At 42.0% G+C, this 23,516-nt stretch overlaps 3 protein-coding genes and 1 non-coding gene across 5 annotated transcripts in view; all 4 read right to left on the bottom strand.

The window, feature by feature from the left end:
• spegb (striated muscle enriched protein kinase b) overlaps positions 1–12,243 on the bottom strand; it is a 30,918-nt gene extending 18,675 nt beyond the window's left edge. Inside the window, exons 1-6 of the mRNA XM_088415902.1 lie at positions 11,847–12,243; positions 3,152–3,238; positions 3,012–3,069; positions 1,502–2,910; positions 1,269–1,412; positions 262–444 (exon numbers count right to left, since the gene is read on the bottom strand). Of these exons, the coding sequence (XP_088272028.1) occupies positions 262–444; positions 1,269–1,412; positions 1,502–2,910; positions 3,012–3,069; positions 3,152–3,238; positions 11,847–12,243 (2,278 nt within the window). The remainder of the gene's footprint in view (positions 1–261; positions 445–1,268; positions 1,413–1,501; positions 2,911–3,011; positions 3,070–3,151; positions 3,239–11,846) is intronic.
• Positions 12,244–14,485: 2,242 nt separating this feature from the next.
• LOC148423660 (C-X-C chemokine receptor type 2-like) lies at positions 14,486–18,741 on the bottom strand. Of its 2 annotated transcripts, XM_088415758.1 has the most exons (3): positions 18,469–18,741; positions 17,695–17,780; positions 14,486–16,336 (listed from the first exon to the last, which is right to left on the bottom strand). In XM_088415758.1, exons 2-3 carry the CDS (start codon positions 17,696–17,698, stop codon positions 15,267–15,269), a joined length of 1,074 nt encoding a protein of 357 aa, XP_088271884.1. In that variant the 5' UTR covers positions 17,699–17,780; positions 18,469–18,741; the 3' UTR covers positions 14,486–15,266. The 2 variants fall into 2 exon arrangements, with proteins under 2 accessions (XP_088271884.1, XP_088271882.1); XM_088415756.1 differs by lacking the exon at positions 18,469–18,741 and having other exon boundaries at positions 17,695–17,790.
• A 160-nt stretch (positions 18,742–18,901) lies between these two features.
• On the bottom strand, positions 18,902–22,994 carry nabp1a (nucleic acid binding protein 1a). Its single transcript, XM_088415759.1, has 6 exons — positions 21,873–22,994; positions 21,106–21,244; positions 20,969–21,040; positions 19,882–19,966; positions 19,673–19,742; positions 18,902–19,514 (listed from the first exon to the last, which is right to left on the bottom strand). The coding sequence occupies exons 1-6, from the start codon at positions 21,964–21,966 to the stop codon at positions 19,297–19,299; spliced, it is 678 nt and encodes a 225-aa protein (XP_088271885.1). The 5' UTR covers positions 21,967–22,994; the 3' UTR covers positions 18,902–19,296.
• Positions 22,995–23,168: 174 nt separating this feature from the next.
• Positions 23,169–23,250, bottom strand: trnas-cga (transfer RNA serine (anticodon CGA)). Its single transcript has one exon. It is a non-coding gene; the product is annotated as a tRNA-Ser (tRNA).
• Positions 23,251–23,516: the final 266 nt, after the last annotated feature.

The following is a 23,516-nucleotide window of genomic DNA, read 5'->3' as shown; positions in this document are numbered from 1 at the left end:
AGGCAATTTATAGGTTCCGTTTTGCTCTTTGTTGCTATGGTAACTATAAGTGTGGTTGTCGAGCTGGAATATATTGCACATACAATTGGCTGAGCCAAGCAGAAGAAGATGAGAGAAGAAATATCACATCACAAATATTCTCGTTAGGGAAGAATTTTAATGCACGGTCATCCCACAAAAATGATGTCGGACTAAATAAGCTTTGATGGCCCTCATGATAACAGTAAAGCTAATGATTCCCAATGTTTAAATAGGACACACCTGTTTTGATAGTGAGAGCAGCACTGCTGGTTACTTTGCCCTCCTGGTTCACAGCGGTTACGCTGTAGATTCCTCCATGGCACATTTGAGCCGATTTGATGAGTAGACTGTGCCGTTCGCCTTCCACTTTAACAGCGCAATTGGAAAGGCTGCTGACGTCCACATTGTCTTTTGTCCACGTGACTTCAACACAAACGCAACAGGAAACATCTTCCATTACTTCATTTACATTCCTCGAAAGGGACTTCAAATTAATGAGTGTCACATTATTTGTTTATATGCAAATAGATGAGTCTTTGGAGAGCCCACCCGCCAAATCACACGTGAAATTAATCGACTAAACCTTTTGTTATCTGAAAATGTCTTTGAGAGAGCTCTTCTGAATTGAACTCTATTCAGACTAATTTGCATAACAACCGCCACGATCAGCTTTTATGTCATGCTATGTCCAGACTCACAGTCACGTAAGGACAATCATCTCAAAGCCAAAGGTAAGCAAAGCTGCACTACCACAAAATGTCGAGTACAATTGTCGATATGGGTAACGAATGGGTATAATTGTGTTTGTTGCTTTCATGCAATTTGATTAAAAAGTGGTACAATTGCACAAGTGTCATTTATTTGCAGTCTGGGCATGAACTGCAATATTTGAGATTCCGGTATCAATGGATACCAAGTAAACACTGATTTTTTTTTTCAAAAATCTGAAAATCTGAAACGCCTGCCTTGAGCGGGTTTAAGTTCTTCAAAAGGCGCCACCGAGCTACCACCAATGAGAAACCAAAATAAATAAATAAATGTAAAGGATCAATGCTAACTCTCTGGTATCGATATGATACTGGTATTGATTTAATCGACTTCAGTATCGATGAGCACATCTTCTACTCAGTTGACCGTCTTATTTCCTGATTTTCTCCGATAACATCTAAAAAATGTTTTAAATTGTGAAAAATGCATTATATATATCTTTTAAGGACTGTTTTACTGCACAGAGTAGCGTGTGATACCTTCAGGAATCGGCGTGCCGGAAATGTTGCATTTTAGAATCACATCTGAGCCACATTTGGCAACTGTATCTTGAAGAGGAAACTCAAACACGGGCGCTTCCATTGGGTCTTCTTCAGCCGACACGTAGGAATCATCTGAAGAATCTGCAGTTTCACAGAAGGTGAACTAAGGTTTGAAGAGCAACTTTGGCCGTAATATGCGGACTGGTAAAAATGATGGAGAAGTATCGTACCCATGTCAGGAGACATTGGTCGTGGGCGACGGTGCTTGACTTTGGTCTTCTGCTGCTGTCCTTTGGTCTTTTGAGGTTGATTTGTCCCTGTGGGACCATCTTCACTTTCTACAACAATTGTAGGGATGTTTATGTTTGGGGCTTGTTTTGGGAGATCCTCCTCAATTTTTTCCTTCAGTGGCTCGGCTTGTACCACCCTAGGAGGCTTTGGCGGTATTTGATGACTGCTATCTTGACCAGCCACAGCGCACTTTTGGACTACCGGGCTATCAGGGCTGTTTTCCACTTTTCTCAATGTTACTTCTGTCGGTGTCGTTTTCCCTGATACCTCACTGGGTTTTGTTGGTGCTGGAAATTCAGGACTACGTGGCCTCTTTTCAAGTTTCTGTGCGGTCGTTTCCAAATGATTCAAACTTGGCGAGTCGTCCATTTGATGATGGAATAACGCTGGCGATGACGACCTCTGAATGATTTCGGTAACCGGGCTGATTCGACTAAAGTCTCGAAGCGACCGCACTCCCGGCAAGTCTGATAACTGCATGGATTCCGTGGTGTCTTTTATATTTGCGATACCGGTGCTTGGGATGTTTTGGATTTGGGAGTGCCGCTGCTCTGGCACTTGCGGTCCCAAATGAAGTCCTTTTTGCTCTTTTGCCCAGTGAGATCGCTCCCGTTCTTGGAGTCTTTGCAGGACCTGTGGGGGAATTGGTTCGATTTTTCTAAAAGGCTGCCGCTGTCTCGCCTTCAGAGTGAGCTGTTCTGTTGAGAAGGATTTCTTCAGATGGGGTTTACCGACCAGCTTTTTGATGCGCTGCAGCTCCTCCGTAAACTTGTTCTCAATGTCCTGTACCTTTTGAGAATAGCGAGGCTTCTCCTCCAGCGACGCGGCTCTCTGTCTAAACATTGATCTACGTTCAGCTGCGTCTTCTTTAAGAGCCTCTCTCAGATCTTCCCTGGAACTTTCCCTGGAAATACCCAAGCGGCTACCTCCGTCATCCGAGTCAACAGAACCCGCTCGGTTGAACCCTGCCCAGGATCTTCCTGATACGGAACCTTCGGGCAATTCCAGGCTACGCCTCCTCTCTTCCAAGTCACGTACTTTCTCAAAAACCTTTGAACTTGCCCTGGTCAGCTTTGGAGATGGTCTAGGGGTAAACTCTTTTTTGGTGTTCTCACTCAGTGGAGTTTGTGGTCGTGAATCCTGGGTGTTACTTTGGGATTTGGGAGTTTTAACCTTTTCTTCGAACTCTGCGGGAACTGTGTCTTGGTATTCTGATGGCACAACAACTTTCTTCCGTAAGCTGATCGGCGTTGTTGAACCCGAGCGGTTTGGCATTGGAGAGGTGGAGGGACATTTGACAAGTCTTGGGGATGGGGGTGGGAGAACTTCTGGTGGAGAATCATTTGACCTAAAATGCAGGAGATGAGCTATCATCTGAAGATTTTGGACAGCAGTTCAAATCATTTGAAATCTCTAAAAATATGAAGTAGAATGAAAAATGTCTCTTGCCTTGTCTTTATGAAATCTTCGCATGTTCTGGCTTCATCTCCCGGGGATGTGTCCATCACTACATATGAAAAAAAATGGAAATAAAACGATTGATTTGATGAATCGTCCGTTAAACTGCACATTTGAAACAGGGTGAATACCTGTGTGCACTGCATGGTCCTCATAATCCACGCTATTTTCATTGGTCTCAAATTGCTCTTCTCCTTCGTCCTCACTGCTGTCAGATTCTAAATTGCAAAAACACATCAAGATAATTGCTGAGATTGTTACGAAAATGCCGCAACCATGGAAACAAATCAGTGTTCGTTTGGTCAGGATCTAATAAGTCTGAGTGAACATCAGGGTTGAGCAACAAAAAACACAAATGTTTTGTTAATTATTTTTAAACAGTACCTTCAAAATCCCAAGTTTTGTTCTGATTTGTTCATGCTGGGAGGGAATTTAGTCACTGGTGGGCCTTAAAATAGAACGAATGGCTGAGTCATTGGCACCCGGGCAGCTCTCATGGGGTCTCGCTTCACAGTAGGTGGGATTATATAAACAAGGGTATTTCTTTTTCACCAACAGTAAAAACAGACACTTATATGCGCAATGTGAAGGTAAACAAGCCATAACGCTCTTAAAAAGGGCAATAAAGCTTGCCCACAGTTTGCAGGAAATGAAAGCTGAAATGCTTAGCTTTTGTTTCAGTCTCATCTTTTGAGGACAAAACCAACTGTCCTCATCCTCCAGCGGAAATGAAGGAAACGGCCTCAATGGTCCAAAATCTTGGATTGGTTTGTATAGTTAGTTCCAGCTGATAAGCATTACAGAAAAAATAAGTGCAAAGAGAAAACAAAGTGAAAATGCAAGGTCATCAATTTGACCCAAAGTGAATGGAAAGAGGATATGAGGATGAATTATTGATTACTGGATACAGTGGCCTCATTTGTCAAAAATATGAAGATTTGGCCAGTGTGCTAATCAAGGCACGGCAGTAACTCTAACCCAGTCCGATTTGAAAGTGCTTCATTTCAAGTATTTTACGCCGTCCGTGAGTGTGTTTCACAGTAAATCTGCCGAGTCGGCATAAATGGCAAACTGGGCAAACGGAGTGGCTTGACTTTATTGCTTCCCAAAACTACTGAGTCTAACGATCATGGAAAGCTAAAAAATGGATTGGATTGTTTGACAAAAATGATTCTGTGCTGTATGTGACTACTTCATGATAATAACCTGCTAGTGAGTAGTCCAAAAAAAACATTTCAAAAAGAAATTTAAGCCATTGTGTTATAGGAGATCAATTCTGCTGATTATAGGGCAACACTAACCAGAACGTTATTATGCAGTGGTAGAGGGCCTGAAAACAAAGTTCTGCCCTGACCCCACAGAACTTGAACAACATTTTGAAGAATTGCTTGTTTTGAGTGAGTTACCTGCACTGCTACTGTATATTGATCATGCCTCAAATTTTTGCCCTCAGGTCAATGCCAAAATAATTTTAAAGTTAAAAATGTTGAAATGTTAAAAATCCATCAATTGATAGCATGTTTCTGTTAAAAACTCAAAAACTGTGAATTGTTATTGAATATGACCACTGAGAAAAATTGTTGTAGACCAAAATACCAAATATCGTCTACATATGTAGTTCAGAGAAACTCTGAACTCAAATGTATTCTGAATTCTGTGTTCCAAGACCATTTTAAAGGCAGTAAAGGCAGAACTGCAGTCAATTCCAATTTTATAAAGACCAAGTCAAGATCAAGTCACAAAGTTTTGAGCCTAAGTCAAGTCAGGTCCACATCTTCCAATTCCAAACCAAGTCAAGATGAGATCAGTAGTAAACTTTAGAACAGAAATGTGCAATTTTCATGACCATAAAAGTTTGACGCGGTGTCCAAAAGGCTTGCTGATTTGGCACTTTTAGTCTGGTTAACCAATAAGAAGGATATTTCAATTTTATTTTGAAAAGGGACAATAATTATCAAAAATAAAAATGTTGTTGGCCTTGGTGGAGTCACTAAATGTATTATTGACAGTCCAATGGCTGAGGCACAAGTCCGAGTTAAATACCAAGCAGTCAAAGTAACGTTACAAACTACAAAAAAAAAAAAAAAAACTGGCAGAGTCCGTATTTGTGTACTACATCCCTGCTTCCATAACTGTTCAAAATTCAAGAATTTTATATATATGCATAGTAATAACACACAATGAAATTCTTATTCTGTTCACTTCCCCGAGCAGACTACATTCCATAATCGAGCAAATAATAAGGTAGGCAATAAAACAGAAAAAAAAAAAAAAACAGAGGCAGGAATGATAAACAAATATTACACAAGCCATAGTAGTAGCAGTACATAAAGTACTGCATATAAAACAGAGTACAAAATCAAAGATAATTCCAAATAACTTGCCTGATCACAACTTTGGTTTACATGGAAACTCCTGGTGTTGCCTCCACTGCTCTTTTCTGATGTCTGAGCTTACACTCAGCGCTAGAAGGAATCCCCCAACCTTCAGAGGAAATTCCGAGCCATCACCACTAGTCAAAAATGCTCAACAGGTATTTTCCCGGTTTAGAAACAAATCATTTAAAAAAAAAATCAACTTGCTTAATTGGAAATGTTGCTGAATAAAATGCTGAGATGGAGAGAAGGCACTTGACCAGTTATGTAAGTTCCACCTCAGATCCTCGGCATTCTTTCTTCCAGAAGAATCGACTTGTGAAAAGCATTCATTAATAGTCCCCACTGGCAAGCGAACCCGTTAGTTGGACGCTTTATGATGCGCCCCCCCACTTCCGCCCGCCGCTATCGCCGCCTGTCCGTCCGCACAGTGGCCAGCGACAGTGTGAGCATCCTCCCCCGCTGCCTTGCCTTGCGCCCGACATGCAGGCAGCGCGCATCCACAGTCGGGGGAACGGTGGGAGGGAGCCAGCCCTCCACAGCATTGGTTGGCGTTTCGCATCATTTCGCCTTTCCTGCTCATGCATCGCCGTCTTTTTCCTCGGCTGACACGATGCAACCGAAACGCCTTTTTAGAGGGAAAACCTTTATCGCTGCTTTCATACGCTCATATACAACCCCACACATGCGCACGCACACACACATACGCGAGGATGGATGGATGGATGGATGGATGGATGGATGGATGGATGGATGGATGGATGGATGGATGGATGGATGGATGGATGGATGGATAGATAGATAGATAGATAGATAGATAGATAGATAGATAGATAGATAGATAGATAGATAGATAGATAGATAGATAGATAGATAGATAGATAGATAGATAGATAGATAGATAGGAGCACGATTACGTTCTGTCCCCTTTACTTCCTCTTGGCATGGTGGCTGAAGTAAAAAATTGCAGGGTTGATTTTTGGTCCCTGCATGTCATTGGTTAAAACATATTTAAATTGTGTATACATTATTGAACTGATTTTTTAACAGAAGTTATTTCTGAATAAGAAGTAGTATAGTAGTAGTAGTATAGTATAATAGAATATTAAGGTTGTGTAAGCATCTATTTAAAGCTTTGACTTATTCAGAAATAAATCATTTGCAAAGCTATTATCTGGGCAAAAAAAAATGCCTATATTGAAAAACCTGAATTTTAAAAAGAGTTTTTTAAAGAAACATTCTAACTCCAAGCCATTTAACCAATGAACTCTACTTAATACTCGCATATCTTGATTTTTGTGCCAATGCAACCCCCAATGGACTTATTTTGAAATTTAATTCATTTCTCTGCACAATGCTGGGCTTTCCACCATACCAATGAGGTTCCTTTTGACATGTCCCTGGTGTACCTGACAATTTGGTGGCTGAAATCAAACCAACTTTTCCCCCAGCTGGAAATATATCAGGTTATCAATACAGGTAATGAAACACGATTTTGGTCAATTTAATCAAGGTGCCAGCAGACAGATTCTGAGCTCTGCAGATACCATTGTGGTTTATTGATCAGCTCAGATGGCGCAGCACTTCACAAAAGCTTCATTTGCCCTTCGCCACCATTTACCATTTCACAGCAGGGTTAACCAGTCTAGTGCAGGGTGATTTCCACAGTGTAAAAGGATCTCCACCTGTTGAGTCAGACTCAAGACCCAGGAGGAATACGCCATGTTGAGGCTGGCATCCAAGCACACTGGAGCGGAGCCATCACGACCCAGAGCAACATTGACATTTTCATCATAGCCAAGAAGAGAGATCTACCCCAAGCACTATAAAAAGATCAAAGTACAATGGCACTAGCTGTCACAATACAAACAAGCGCCTCTGGATTTTTACATATAGCATGGCTGAGGAAATCTGTCTGCCTTTAACTCAATCAAATCCACAAAAAATGTTTCATGCTTCCTGCAACGACAGTAAGACTTGGTTGGAGAGGTAAATCTAGCATCAGCCACCAAATTGTCAAGTGCACCGAGAGAAATGCCGAAAGAAACGTTTTCTGTATATGTTAACTAGACCATGTTTATCTGTGAAATTCTCACACAACGGCACACACTTAACCCCACTTGCGCTGTCTACAAATACAGCCCCCAAACTATATGTCATGGCATGTTAAAAGGACCACTGGCCAGCATGCAACAGGAAGTTGCACATTTTGGTCTGAAGCGACCATTTTAGGCAGATTAATGAGTTCGCTTTTGATGAGTGATCTACATCTACAGAATTCGTAGTTGGAATATGACCATATTAGCCACATCAGAAGAAAGATAGACTATGCCATATCACTTTTTTTTTTGGTCTACATTAGGCATGTGCCGAGCAAATTGACTATTTGACTCAAATGGGTCATCTCATATATAGCATTACATCAAGGCCTTATAGGCAGTATATTGTCATCTTTGTTCTTACTTTGTGGTTCTAGCAGGTAGGGAGTATGTACACTTAAACACTGATCTGGAAAAACCATCATTAGTTAACTAAGTGCTAGCTGGCTAGCAACACATGGGTGAGACGGATAGATTTAAAGTTGACTAAAAGCAAAAAAAAAAAAAAAAAAAAAACACCCTGGGAGCTATGTGAATGATATAAATAATTTGTGAGAATGTTAGGGACAAGAAACACCTAGTAGGTTCCCCCGAGACCCACAAGCTACAAGAAGGCTATCGGGTGCATGTCCAGACTTTAGCCTACACTAGCTAATATTATCATGGCCTCAGAGTTTGATCAATTCAAGGATGCGCCATGAAAATGCTCCCTGCTTTCATGATTTCTTATCATTTGACTTTTCACAACATTGAACGAAGAGATTGTCTTGGAATTATACATTCAGACAGTCGGTCTCTGCATTCAATCTATATTTCCGATTGTAGGTGGTCCAGGTATTACATATGCTCACGAATGCTCTGATCGCATACTTCTGACTCTTCAAATTCCACTCAAGTGTGTAAAAATAGCCGACACAAATGCCATCGCGATCTTGAAAATATACATCTAGCCTCACTACTTTTAGGTTGGACTGCTGGGGATTAACCAAAATATCTCATCAGGTGGGGAATAAATTCCAGGAAGATTCAAGAATTTGCTGCTGTACTGAATATACTGAGCAGGGTAAGTGTTGTACCGGGCAAGGATAAAATTAGCTCTGATGTCTTCCCGTGTAAGAGGAGAGACGACGGCCTGCGAACATCCAAAAAATCTAAGGCCTGGCACATTCCGCTATATAAATAACTAGAGAGTTGGTGGACGCGGGGGCAGCCAAGAGAGACATTTTGGAAGTGCGAATGAGAGAGAGAGAGCAATGTTTAGGCAGTATGGTTGAGTGATGGGACAGCTGGAGACCACGCGCATGGCAAATCTGCCGGCTACTCAATCAAACTGAAGGTTAAAGTGGAGGAAACTTTTGAAACCCATTGTCCGCCTTGATCTCAAGGGTGTGGAGCTACTTGATGACTTTTGCCAGGATGTTGTTTCTTCATCATTCATATGCGTGTCGTTACGTTCTGATGCTCGATGAATAATACTGGCTTGAACTTTTTCTCACTTGCAGTGATTTAAAATGTCCCCAAAATCGACATTATAATTGAAAAAATAAATAAATAAAACATATCCGCTTCCTGTCAGCTTCCGTCTGAAGCGCACTTATGTCAACACACCCATCCACAATGAGCAAAGCAAAGATTTACACCTTGACAGGTATTGGAAAATGTTGCAGATAGCAAAGCCAAAAAATAGTGTACAATACCCTACCATTAACTAAGACGAATCAAAACTTTAAATAAATGTAAAAAAACAAACTTTTTCTCCTTTTTTATTGTCCTACAAAGCAAACATATTATGATTCTGTGCACATCTACTGTATACAGATTGAAACAGAAATCATTTTTAAGTCAATCAAAGAAAATCTTTGTGTACAGGCGAGTAAAATATGTCATTTAACATTCATTTTGTTCACAGCGCGCTTGTCACACAAAGGACTCGCAATGTTAACTTACTGTCCTCACACGGTCCTCATAAATCCACTCAACGCCAGTCAATGGTTTGGCCACAAATTCAATATTTTTTTGCAGATAAAGGGACCAAACCTCTGACTTATACTGCAAAAAAAAATTTTTTAAATAACTTCCCAAAGGTTGATCCTAGCAGTGATTGATCAACTGTAGATATCACAGACTTAATCCAACTTTAACTTATTTTACCGGACATAGGACACCATCACTTCTGTTTTCATACATCATTGTAAAATTAAAGTGATCACTATTCTTGTTAATTGATCTTTTTCCTCATGGTTAACGTGATAGCACATGGCATAGTTCATATCGGGTCTGCTTTTTTGGGTTTTGATTGTGTCACTGCCATGCAGTCAAAATATCAGCAAAATATCAGGGGAAGTGTTGCACTAAATAGCATTTTGCCACAGTGTCAGAGCCACAGCTTTGACGAATGACTTGGCTCGGACAAATGTGCGCGGCGCATATCAACTCCAGCACTTTGCTGTTGTTCTGCAGCGCTCAGCATGACTTTGTAAAACAGATTCACTTTTTAAATGAGACGAGCTTTTGCTGCTGAGGCCGTGAAAAATGCATTGGCCAGACTTGGCAACGTGGAACACTTCAATCAACCTAGATTGTGCACTGAAAAAAACCCGAGGGCCATTTATTCAATGACCCCCCTCTTAATATATTTATATTCAAATATAAACGGCAGGTAATATTACTACTATGTATAAATTCATGGGGATAAATATCACTGGGAGTGTTTATTTGAACTTTTGGAAAGGAATTGACCAACTTGAATTAAATCCATCAATAATGGGTGATGTGCCACATCCAATAACAAATAAAAATCATGTACATTTTCATTGAGTTAACTGCCCAATGATGAGCCGTACGTAACACTCAGCAACTGACCAATGGCCGGAATGTCCATTTTTTTGTCATTATAGAACTAGAACTACTTCCTGCTTCTGTGTCTAAGTGAAATAAAACATTTGGCTAACCTTAAGCTGCAGCCTCAACACAAGATGAGCTTATTTGTAACGTTTGGAATATGCTTGCCTTCAAAGTGTAGCATTTCACACAAATCGGTGCACAAATCTCACTACTGCAATGCATCCAATCCACATGGATTTCATTGAGATTCGCAAGTCTCTGAAAAACTCCCTGCCGGGATTTAAGACTCAGACCTCAATGAGTTTCGCAAGAAATGCTACGCGTGCAGGGATGTCACATTGATGGGGTACGTCACAATGAGGGTCCCCTTCCGAGTCTTTGGCTCGTAAACCCCAATTTGAGAACAGCCAAGCCATTTGATCTTGAGAGAGAAAGAGATTCTTGATGCCATAAGGAATAGTATCTGCCATCTCTTTTTTTAACATGGCGGACTCTAAGAAAGCTCTACATATCATATTTTCTGTATGAATAATGGATGCCAGTAGCATCCGCATGAAGGCATGTCATTGAAAATTGAAATTCTGCCCCCATGTCATTGGACATTTACGCAAGGGTGCGTTTCAATTTGATATAATTTCTCATTTAAATCGGTTGGACTGATGTTTCTGCATGAAACCATTATTGGGAATTACACAAATAGAAACAGATGAGGAGAAGCTTCGAAAGCAAGAGCACAAAGTAGTAGTGGTAGTAATCCTCCTTTTCGCAGTAGAAAAAAACTCAAGTCACTGTATTTGTTGTGGCCCTCATCGTAGTAGGGAAAAACCCAAGCATGTATCTGCTGATATAAATGTTCCTTAATTATAAAGTCCTAAGCAGAATCACTTCAAAAATCAAGCAAAAAAATAAAATAAAATAAGGTGAAAAACTGTCATCTATGCCTGAAATTTGAACAGGAAGTCAGTTCATTTGGTTTGATGATTTGACGATTTAAGAGTTAAGACCATAACTTTCAGTTGGGGCATAACTTGCCGTCAGTTTGACAACGATCTTGAGGATTCTCTGAAAATTTGGTAATATTCCCTTCACGAGTTTTACTGATTGACAGGAAAGTCGATGGACTTCCTTGGCCGTTTGCTAAAATTCTGAAGGTGATCTAGAAATTGGCAGAGTTGCGCAATCCATCGCCAAAGCGAGCGCTTCCTTATTTACGGCATGTGTTTTATGACGCAAAGCCTTGAAAAAAAAATAAACGGACTGAGCACCATTGTCCCCGTCCATTGATGGGGGTCAGTTACAGACAGTCCTTCTCAGGCCGTGTAGTTTTATGGGCCCTCGCATCATAAAGCGCTCAAAAGTTCGGAAGTGCTCGCCGAAGGGGTCACTTTGACGACGGATTGGCAACCCTGAAAATTGTCGACCGTGGGTTAAACCTAAACTTTTATTGAAAGTATTACGACTGATAAAAATGACACTAGCGTTGCACAAATATTAAAAGTATGGCTCACCTTCCCCAAGATCCAAGACAGCCAGAACAGCACTGCTGCGGACCTCTCCCAGGTGGTTATTGGCAATGCAGGTGTAGAGGCCAGCATCAGTGGGCTTGCAGTCCCTAATCCAGAGGCCTCCGTACTCCTGGTTCTCCATGTTGAGGAGCTGGTCATTGTGGTACCAGTACAGGGAAGGCTGGGGGTCTCCGCTCACGGTCACCTTCAGCCGGATGTCGCAACCCGTCCCGACGGCGGCGTTGCGCATTTTGCGGGTGAAAACCGGTGGAGTCGGGCTCGGATGAGCAGAGACCGCTCGCTCAGGGCTGGCTTTGGAACGTTTGGGTGGGACGACGGGACTCGGGGCAGTTTCGCTCGCCCCCTTCTTTGGGGACGTGTCCCCTTCTGAATTTTTCATTGTACGGCTGTGGCACTAAGTAAATAGCAGAATTTGGACACACCGAAGTCACATTTTTGAATGTTCAGATCATTAAAGTTTCTGCAATGTTCTTGCTGTTCAAGGAAACCAAAGAAAAGGTTACCTGGTGAGTCAGGAGAAGGAGCTAGGTACCACTCTCTCACAGTGGTATATTTAGTGTGAGAGCCCTTGGATCATGTTGCATTAGCAGCTCCTTGGACTTCTGTCTCTTGAAATTGACGACTGCTTGTTGTCTTCTTCCTCAAATCTTGAGGTCTCGGTCACCATTCCCAGAAAATGGAAATCCTCAGTCAACTTTCCTTTACTAGCAGGCGGGTCTGGCTTGATTTCTGGTGCTGAGGATCAAGCCACTCTCCGGTGGGTTGGACGGTGCCCCCGCCTTTTTTTTCCCATGAGCTAATCCAACCAGTGCATGATCTCCCCCCGACCAACACCTCCGCCAACTGCTGCCGCCGCCGCCACTTCTGTCAGTTTTTTAGGGGAAATGACAGTCACGGGCCCAGTAAGCCTTACAATGGCAGCTGCCCCCAGCTAGGTTCCCACCCCCTTTGTCATTTTTAGCCAACATGGGGTCACTAGAACATGTGAGGTGGCGCTAGAATCCAAACTTGGCAGAGCAGAGAGGTGGAGGGTAAGGGGCTGCTAGCGCATTTAAAGCGATAGTAATTTTCCAATTTTAGCAGTAAAAATAGTTACTTTTCTTCATTTTATAATTAAATGACTATTAATGTAGAATTTATACAATTAAGAACACATTATGACACTGGCTATATCAACAAAAAATTACATTTGTGATGAGAAAATGAAGCCTCATGAAGCACTTGTTGGATTTTATTGCTTCTCTAGATGGTGCTCTTGGATCGAAGATGCAGTGGAAATCGAATATGTTTCCATTTCACTGGGTTTTATCTTTCAACCAAGAGTGCCAAAATGAGTTTAAAAGCTATTATTTCTAAATGGAAAAGAATTGAGTTCTTCAAGTGTTTATTGGCAGATCATTATTTTTTTGCAGTAGAAAATCACTAATTAAGTTTAATACCCCTTCAAGAAAGTCTTTATGCTATATTAGGAGCTCATTAAGTAGGTCATTGAGGCAGACTGACGTTCTACAACTGAAAACATCAACAATACAACTAAAACGAAATAAGGCTGCCATATAAATAAAGTTTGACTAAAGTCTGTCTGCATTGAAATGAACGAAGATGCTACTGTTCTCTTGTGGTCATGTCCTAAAATAACAATGTATTTTATTTTTTTTAATAAGGAAAGCCGAAACATCATAGTATTGTACTTTATTTTAAAAAAAAATTCTAAACAAAACAGACTGATCACATTGGCAAAGTGACAAGTGGCCTCCATCTTTGTGGATCCCTCCCCCAAAAAACATGGAATGAACACTTTGTTTCTTTAATAACCCATAACGAATTCACACACAAAAAATTATCATACGACTTCACGCACCACTGCAGAAGTGCACAACAAGATGACATATCTCATGATGAAAAGACCTCATTAATTATCCGTAACTAATCTGTACAGATCTTGACGTGTGCTGCCTTTCTCTATATCGTTAAACACGGCGAAATTTCTGTCATAAAGCACTTGGCATTGAACTTTTATGATCGGAATCTGTAAACTTCGCACTTTTGAATGCCGGCACAGACCAACTGCAGGATGCTCACGTTGTATACATGGTAAAATGCTACAGCGGTGTGTGTATAAAGTGTGAATGTACTGGCATTGAAAAGACTATTTCCATTCCTCGGTTGTCATAGTAACATTTTAGTCAGCCTGAAAATCATTTCATGCGCCGAATTGAAACGCGGGCACACAGACACACACAAAGGCGTGTGTGAGGCATTTAATTTGCAGAATTTGTTTTCTTTCTCCTAGTATAGCGACCTAATAAAAGCTGACGGAATAAAATAGAGACTTGAGTTCTTCGCTCAAGATTCAGTTTGTGCGATTGACCTTTAGGAGGCAGTAAAATGACTTGCATGTTACTCGTTCACTCGATGGTCTGTGCATTTAAATTTGCTCATCTAAAACGCAGATACCGTCTTTGACCGCTAAGATAAAGACGAACAAAAAACTTATTTTGTCTTGAGGTGGTGCAAAACATCCTGTTTTGTCATAGTTGTGACATGTGTTAACGTGTTGCAAAACTTGAGAAATATATTCACACATTTCTTTCACAAATGAATTCACCAGAGAGGGTGGATTTCCACTTTGTACTTTTTGTACCTTTGCATCATCCAACACTTTTTTTTTATTTAATCAAATTCAGTTATCAAAGATGACATTTTTTGTTACCCACATTGATTGGTATTGGTGACATTTACTTTATTTTTCACAATTCGGAATGGTTCTCATTAAAATGCCTTTTCCCTTTAAAATACAGCAAGGAATTTTAAAAAAATACACCACAACCGATGACTGTTTGTTGTTCTCTATGAAATCGATCAGTTTTAGGGATCAGGTTGGTCTCATGTAAACACTTAGTACGCGAGTATGGCTTTGGTTACCATGACGACCAGACAGAGCTACGCACACGTCTCTCAGGCCAAATCCGAGTCAAATATCAAGTCTTTGACCTATGATTCCAAGTATTCCAAGTCATTAGGATCCAAGTCAATTTTCAAGTCCCTGACCATGACTCCAAGTCAAGACCAAGTCTCTGACCAGGAGTCCAAGTCAAGGCCAAGTCCTTGAGCAAGACTTGACTAAGAACACTCCCTAAGAATTTCCCATGTCACCAGTCCCAAAAGAAAAGTCAGAGTCAAGTCTCGAGTCTTTCGTGGAAGTTAGTCGAGTAGAAAGTCTTAAACTGTTTCTCACGGGTCTGAAGAGCAAGTTCTCATTTCTGCAACCTGGGAGAACCTTTTCCAACCAAAAGCGCCATGCGACAGATCCAGTAACAGATAAAAATATCATAATATTGTTCCAACCTAATGCAAGTTAGCTGATTTCCAAACAGACAGCAAAAGTCCCTTCAAAGTTCTTTACATGAATGTCGACGTGACCTCGGACGAGAGCGAAGACCTGCTGGTTCTCGACACCGACGTTCTTTCCAGGACGCCGACCTTCCTCATCAGCTGCTGCAACCTCCTCCTGAACTTCTCCCCCACAAAAGCATAGAGGACCGGGTTGACGCAACTGTGCAGCAGGCCTAGACTGTGGGTGGCCAGCAGGGCCTTATCCACCGCAATGCGGGCGGGGCAGCGGTACTGCACGATCTTGGCGCGGAAGAAGGTGTCCGTCATCACGGCGATGTGATAGGGCGTCCAGCACAGCAGGAAGGCTACCACCACGAACACAATAACCCGCATGGCCCGCTGCCTCTGGAATCCGCCGCGGATTCGAAGCAGGCGCTGGATGGTGACGCCGTAGCAGGGGAGCATTACGGCCAGCGGGATGATGAAACCCAGGGAGTGACGGAGGATCCTGGTGGCCAGGCGCCACTCGTCGGCGCTGCTCGGGTCGTAGAACTCCGCGCACACCATGTGACCCGAGGACGAGAAAGACGAGTACAGAAGACCCGGCAAGGACAGCAGCGCCCCGACGGTCCAGACGGCGGCGCAGATCCCCCAGCTCCCCAGCTGCCGGTTGGATCTGCGGGCCTCCATGGCTCGGACGATGACCGTGTAGCGGTCCATGCTAATGCACATCAAGAAGAGGATGCTGGAGTAGAAACTGAGCTCTTGGACGATGGTGATGACTTTGCACAGCCCGTCTCCAAAGACCCAACCCTTGGAGACAGAGGTGGCCCAGAACGGGAGCGTGATCGCCAGCAGGAGGTCGGCCACGGCCAGGTGCAGGAGGTAGAGGTCCGAAGGAGGGAGCGCCTGCTTGCTCAGACCGATCACCAGGCCCACCACCAGATTCCCGGGAATGGCCAGAAGGAAAACGACGATGTAAAAGATGCTGACAATGATGGCGGCGGTGTCCGGGATGGTGAAGGGGGCGCAGGGTTGGGTCTCGGGGTTCACGATAAAGTCTGTGTCATTGTAAGTGAAGTTGAGTTCATCGTACGCCGAGCCGAAGTCGATGGTGTAGGATGCGAAGCTCAGATCTGTGGGTGAGATGGAGAAAATGTCACGCTTGATAACCACCCATTTGCATTAGGCTCGGATGGAAGCCGAGGGTCACCCTAGATGACTTTAGGTCACCAGCCAATCGTGGGGCGTGTTAGAGGCTTCCGATTTTGATAAAAGGATACATCCCGGACAGCTTTCAAGTAAATCCCAGCTCAATCCATTAATTATGTTAACCCCAACTAGATAAACCTTTCAAACTAACTTTGACACTTACAGTTAAAGTCAATTTAGAGCAGTGGTTGTCAACACTTTTTCAATGGTGTCCCCACTGTGAAATATTTTTTTTCTGCCACGTATTATGAAAGCTGTGCAAAGCATTTTCCAATTAAAAACAAACAAAAAAGGTGTGTTATGTCATTTGTAGTGGTATCTTTAGTCATTTTTTTTTTTCAGGAACTCCAGAAGGTAGCTTATGTGACTTCATCTGGTTTATTTCTGGCTCATCTCCCGAAAAATTGTTTCACTCGAGATTGATGCACATCCGTATAAAATGTAAAGGCATACAAAGTTTTTGCAGTTGCTATAGCACATTATAGCATTAGACGATTCTTTTTCCAGTTAATTTGCACTCAATTTGAAAAGCAAGTAACCATGTTCCTGTCATGGCATTAAAAAGTATTTAATTTGATACGCTGATTTCTGCAGACACCCTGTTAAAATCTCATGTACCCCCATTAGATGACTGCTCCTTTAGAGTATGCATTCAATTATCTGACACAGCCGAATTCTGTCAAGAAATATTTTAGGCGACAATAATAGAGCACAGTCTGCACTTGTTGCCACTTAATTGCATGGGCACATTTGGACAAACAAGCATGCACCCTAACAGACAATTTATTGTCTTCAATCAACTATGTATGCTTTTTTGGCAGAGTACCCACGTACGCAAAACTACACATAGAAGCCTAGATACTCTATTTCAAACACAAAATCTCACAAACCCGAAGCTGACATGATATCCACTATGCTTTCGTATGTAAAAATGTCAATAGTACTCTGCAATCACTGCACACAATATAATTATGTGGCCTCATTGTTTCCATTACAAATTGGATGCAGTGACTGCAAGTGTTGTTTCAATTTCATTTCATAGATCTATCATTTAAAGGAATCGAGTACTTGCCAATCATTCTGGTAGTTCCTGTGCAGCAGGCACAAAGGCTTTGGTAAAGTATGTCACAAGAAGAGAACAGACAAGAAATTTGCCCTTCGACACTCCTCCCATTATCAGCACTATATTTTGTTTTTTGCTTGCAGGCATTTTATTTTATATTTTCAAGTAGAAGTTGAAGTAAGTGTCACCAATATCAAGCATTAAGAATTTGTTACTTACTCATGTTGCTTGCTGGTCCTCCGTTTGTCTTGTGCTTTGGTGAGTAGTTTAGTGATGTCACTGAATCAGATGGTTAGGATTGTCTTCTAAAAAAAAAAAAAAAAAAAAAAAAAAAAAGTCCCCAAAAAAACACTTCCCGTTTGACACGGCAGCCATATGTTTTGTCATAAGATGCACACCACTCATGAAAGAGAAACTGCGAGATTACAAAACATTTGATGATTCATACAATGACTGAAAAAAAATGTTTTATAATCCAATTCATTTGCTCTTAGTTTGAAAATGTAGCTCCTATCATGGCATCAAAAAGATGCGCTGATACCTGCAGCAACCCGTTAAAACCTCACGTACCCTCATTTTTAAAAATATTAGTCTTGGCGACCTGTTTTAGATTGGGACCCATTTTGAGGAATTCCCTAATCACAGGTGACCTAAATATGCAACCTCACACCAATTTCCATGAGCTTTGAATCCTGTTATGGAAAGACACATCCACTGAATTCTGTCCATTGTTAAAACTGTCACATTTTTTGCATATTATGAGATTCTAACCAAAATGGTTGACACTGGTGTCAGCCACCAAGTTAAAACTGCTGGCAGTCAACTTTTTTTTTTTAATCCAAATTTTCCAAGAGGTGGCCTTGAATGCATTTTGTAGGGTTGGTTGTTATCTGCAAGCGATGCGGGGCCCTGCAGTGTCAACACACAGTGAAACTACTCGCACATGATTGCAAAACGGTTGAGGAAGTTTCCCATGCAGCTCATGACCATTACCTCTTGTGTCAACACGTGTCCGACGTCAAGATTTCCTTCCTTGCGTCTCATGTGCTTAAGACGGCAAGTCACCTTTCGGTCCAAATACAATTGAGATTCAGCAGTACCTGGATGGCACTGTTTGGGTCAAATAATCACATGGCAACTCTACATATGAATTGGGCATTTGGAACAACAGGATGAAAGCAGCCTTATCGGGCCACGGGATACATGAAAAACAGTGTTTCATATAGCGTGGGACGAGAAATGGGGCAACACTGCATGTGAGGTGCTTGGTGCAACATGGTTATGTAGACATACTAAGGTAATGTGTTGCTTCAAAGTGAACTGGTTAACACAGACGCTCACTGACGTGTGGCCCTTTTATCCTGGGTGCACACGCCCTTTAGATGGTTGGGGTTATTAAAGAAATGTTAAAAAGCAAAACTTTCACCACTGTTGTAAAATTTATTTGGAGGTCTTTGCCAAGCTTGAAGTGGTCCCACTTTATAAAGATAGTACAATCTTGGTAAGTGAGAAAATGTGTTCTGGGAGGGAGGGGGGTATTTTCTCTAAGCTCCACAATTTACATTGGCCGCCTACCTCTTCACTTGGCAAGCGTATGTCGGAATTCTGCAGGGTCAGGGGACTTAGGCTAACAATTAGTGGGTTCCTATAGGGAGCTGGAGTAGATCAGAGGAGTTGCGAGTGCAAATACAGACTCCCATTAAGAACACAATGTCATCTGTATTCAAGAAGGATGCAGCTACTCTACATGTGACTGACAGCGGTCAGGACTGAGTTGATGTGAGGATAAAAGGGGGATAACGTCGAGAGTCCCCCTTCATTTCATCTTTTGGCACGTCGCGGGTCCCTGCCGTTGCTAATGCTAACTGACGACTTGGCCGCAGCAGACTGGGTTCCAGCTGCAGAAGACGGAGCAGCCCCGTTCCCGGGCGAGCGGCCATTTGGCCGCCCGAAGGCGGAGTCACGGGCGCCGCCCGGTGCGGGTCCGCTGCCGTTGTTGCTGCTGCTGTTGTTGGAAAACAGCGGCATGGAACCATTACCTGTGTGGCAAGCGAGGGATCATTAGATTTGTTTTTTTGTTTAGCGCTTAAATTTCTGCTAATGAACCATTAGGTTTTTGTTATATTTTGAAAAACAATATGAAGACTAAGATGCTGTGGAAAATCAAGAAGGGAAATGCTCTATAACTGGTACTTACCTGGTGGAGCTGGTGTACCTGAATTTTGAGTGGGAGGAGAGTTTCCCCTCTGATTCTGGTCAGGTTTCCCCTATTGGCAAAAAGGCAATAAAGTACCCATCAAATACTCCCAAGCATAGGTACAAGCGAGTTTTTGGAAATCCCCAAAGCAAATTTGAAATTTCAACTCGCTTTGTGTCAAGATGGAGGCTGCGCTCGCCACCACTCACCGACTTGTTTTGCTGGTTTGTTTGGGCGAGCAGCTCCGGATTCGCCTCACTGAAATTGGGCACTTCCGAATAGACCATGCAAAATCTGAAAGGGACCAGATAAAGCATTTTAACATCTTACTCAAAAGCATAACCTGCCTAAAACTGACTTCAAAGAAAGACTTTAAAATAGGAATGTCACTAACAATTGGTACTATAGTAGATTAAATGGTGATTAAATCTCTCGACTATTTGATTAATCCGTTTTTTTTTTTTTTTAAATTGAAATTCGCTAAAGCTATGATACAGATTCGAAATACTTCAGAGACAATATAGTATGTTTACACACCGTCATTTAAAAATCTGTGTATCTTTATTCGATACACAAAAAAATTTACATAAATTAAAATGTCTTATAAAAGTGCAATCTTTAAAGACTACATAGTACTAACAACTTAAGTAAAACTCAGTCCAGTAGTACAATCAAGCTTAGGTACAATACACGGCCCGCCACCCTTTGTTTGAAGAGCCATTTAGTAGCGTCCCGGTAGTTGATAGCATTGACCGATATTGCACTGTTTCTGTGACTAACATGGCATTGCATTCTTGAGTTTTTTTGTGTAGTTGGAAGCGCCAACTCATCAATCTTGCTTGACACCTTAGGCCGCACATTAGAGGGGAAAATACTGGGTAGCACTAATCGGTGCAGTGTTAGCTTTTGCCTAACTCAGCCCTACGTGTTACCGCACCTTTGTTTACAGTCCCTACGCTGCCTGAGAGCACATCTAGTCTGCCAGAGTGCAAAGCATTTGTTGTTTTCTGTGGCTTATGGATGAAGTGTAGATGGCTGATAAAATGGTTATTTTGCAATCTAATGTCAATAACCTCTTAGAGGTGTGTGACGTTAAACCAAGCTGTTTAGTAGATAGTCAACCCAAAAGTTCTCTAACTACTCAAGGCATGTTACGATTGTGGAATATAAATTAAGCACCTATATTGATACCTCCCCCTCGGACGTTAAAAGTATGAAAACAACTAAACACACACAGTGTGCTTTTCTTTTGTGGCCACCCCAGACATCCCCTTGTGGATGACAGCAGCTACTCACTCTCCAATCTTCTGCAGATCACCACCTCTTCCAGTGTAGAGTGTCAGGCAGCCTTTCCATATGGAAGCATATCTAAACACAAAAGCCTTGAGTTTCAATTCCACATATATCAATTTGAGATATTTTGTGCTACTTACCCTCTGGTGAGTTTGATAATGTCACCAGGCTGAATGAGACTACCCAGCTCATCCCAAACGGATATGGCGATGCTGCCACTCTTGTCGGCCACCTTGCACGACCGCACTTCATGACCGTCTTTGGTCTTGGTCACTCGTCCTAGTTGGGTGAAATTCAAGAGCTGTTAAGGAGGTTGAACTTACAATGTTCCAAGGTTATGAACAACAGTGGAATAACACATCACATAGCATCAAACTTGACGTGTTCAATTTTGACCAAGAAGTGCTTTTTATACAACTCTCATTGCAATAATCACACAAATGCACATTTAGTTGCACAAGTTGATATTTTGCTTATGAGGCACAAGGCAGCTGCTATTGTCTCAACTGTTTTCATCCATCTGTTATTACAGATTCATTACTGTAATCATGTAGGTTAGTTAACAGTCGAGTCATTTTAATACAATTATCTTTTACAGTATGATTTCACTACTGCATTCACCGGAGTTCGAAATGGAAGACGCGGCGTAAGAAAAGGTCCTTTCCGTTAGCCGTAATTGCAGTTTCACATTCACAACAGGCAAAGTGTTTTATATCCAAATATTTGCTGTATGAATGACTCGAATGTTTACCGTTCTATCTGGGTTCACGTTCGAACAACGTCATCGCCGTGGGAACTACATGTCGTACAATTAGAATCGGACATTTTATAGTACGCCTGTCCCTTTAAGAGCACCCACAGTCCGGGCAAAGGACATTAGCGAGCCACCGTGCGGGCTAACACTTACCTATTTCCAAAACGATGAAAACAATATTGAGGTTTTTCGAACCGGGCTTGACGTCTTTAATCAAGAACACCGCCTCGGTCGAAGGTGCTGCCATTGTCCGTGTCGATGCCACCCAACCAAGCAACAAACCACCACAGAAGACTTGCCCCGGCTACGTTAGCAATAGCCCAGCTAGCATATTAGCTTAGCTAACGCCTAACACCCACGGCGCTCGTTTATGGATACCGTTACCTTTTGAGTTAAATCGTCCACGTTGGTTACAAGAGCTAAATGGCAAGAAAACTACTTTCGACAATAACAGCAATAGCGCTGGAGCTAAAGCCACCTAGCCGCTATTTGGCTTTGCTACGACGACAGTACGCTCGTTGTTAGCTACTTTCTTTCATTTTTCGAGGAGTTGCTTTCAAAGGCTCGACTCAAACATAGCTGCTTTCAGCTTATACTAGTTGATGGTTTAAGCAACGGGAAGAGTTAGTTGTTATTTTTCAACAAGGAAACCGAAGTACATTACAGATAAAAATGTCACTACCGGGGTGGAAAAATCTGAATTCGGAGTTAAAAATCGCTGCCGTTTTGACTCGTTGTTGGGTTGAAATGAATTCTGAAGCCTCGCTTTTTTGAAACAATAGAATTCATATTTTACACAACGCGTTTCCTTTGTTTTTCGGTCTAGTTAACCGCGCCTTGTGTCAAAATCGTGTGTCAAACCGGTGTGTCTCACTATAAATGAATAGCCGGGTAAAGTTGACAGTAGTTCGAATAAATACCAGAGCTAATTTTTCCTTTCTATATAAATGTTTACAAAATACGCAGCTGTACAGCTAAGCAAGTTTTGGTAGCCACAGTGAGCAGAAACGCTTCACTCTGCCTCAGAATGTCGTACGCCAGACAGTGGTGCCGGATATTTATATAGTTTGGCCAGTTCCATTTTCCTCGTTCACAAAGGGGTGTGAGTTTCGAAATCCGCATTTATTCCCCTCTTCGTGTTCAGTTAACAGGCCACACATTACTTCGGTTACAATGATTACATATTTGATATTTGAAAATTGTATTGATAGCTCAAGTCTGAGTTGATATAAGATACCTAATTCCGTTGGTTCTTACCCCGTGAACTCAGACTGCCTCAAGTTTCAACCAACGACCACACACAGATCAGGGTGTCGGCGGCACAAGTTAAACGTGTTTAATTCGCCCTTTGTTTGTATTAAAGGAGAAGCCGAGAATTTAATATCGTAAATAAGCAACGTGCGTTCAAATTGGAATACCCAAAACAGAACGTAAAATAAAAGTAGTTAACGTCACGAACAGGATTCGAACCTGTGCGGGGAAACCCCATTGGATTTCGAGTCCAACGCCTTAACCTCTCGGCCACCGTGACAGTCCTGCCCACCTGGTGCAATATGCTTTCTTAAAATATATTTTACAATGCCGTGGCGAAACGTGACGTTCGCGTTAATTTTTTAAAAAGAATGTAAGGCGGGCGCTATCCCCATTCGGACGCGAGAGGGAGACAAACACCGCCGAACAAATCCACTGTGGGTATAACGTTCATTAAACATTGCGCTAACTGTTCTAATTGTCTTTTCTACAAGGTTCGCGTCACTAAATCACTTTGAACGTCGATTCAACGTCGCCACCGCATGT

The sequence above is a fragment of the Hippichthys cyanospilos genome, chromosome 5 (assembly GCF_059441005.1).
Source record: "Hippichthys cyanospilos isolate Australia breed blue-spotted pipefish chromosome 5, RoL_Hcya_1.0, whole genome shotgun sequence".
Taxonomy (NCBI): domain Eukaryota; kingdom Metazoa; phylum Chordata; class Actinopteri; order Syngnathiformes; family Syngnathidae; genus Hippichthys; species Hippichthys cyanospilos.
This window is presented reverse-complemented; position numbering and strand designations above follow the sequence as displayed.

Bases quoted from the DNA above. Each gene is read 5' to 3' on its own strand.
- nabp1a (XM_088415759.1), bottom strand. From the start codon at position 21,966: ATGGCAGCACCTTCGACCGAGGCGGTGTTCTTGATTAAAGACGTCAAG. The intron at 19,967-20,968 runs GTGAGTAGCTGC...GGTCCCTTTCAG, and splicing joins GATCTGCAGAAGATTGGAGA to ATTTTGCATGGTCTATTCGG. The intron at 19,743-19,881 runs GTGAGTGGTGGC...TTTTGCCAATAG, and splicing joins CAAACCAGCAAAACAAGTCG to GGGAAACCTGACCAGAATCA.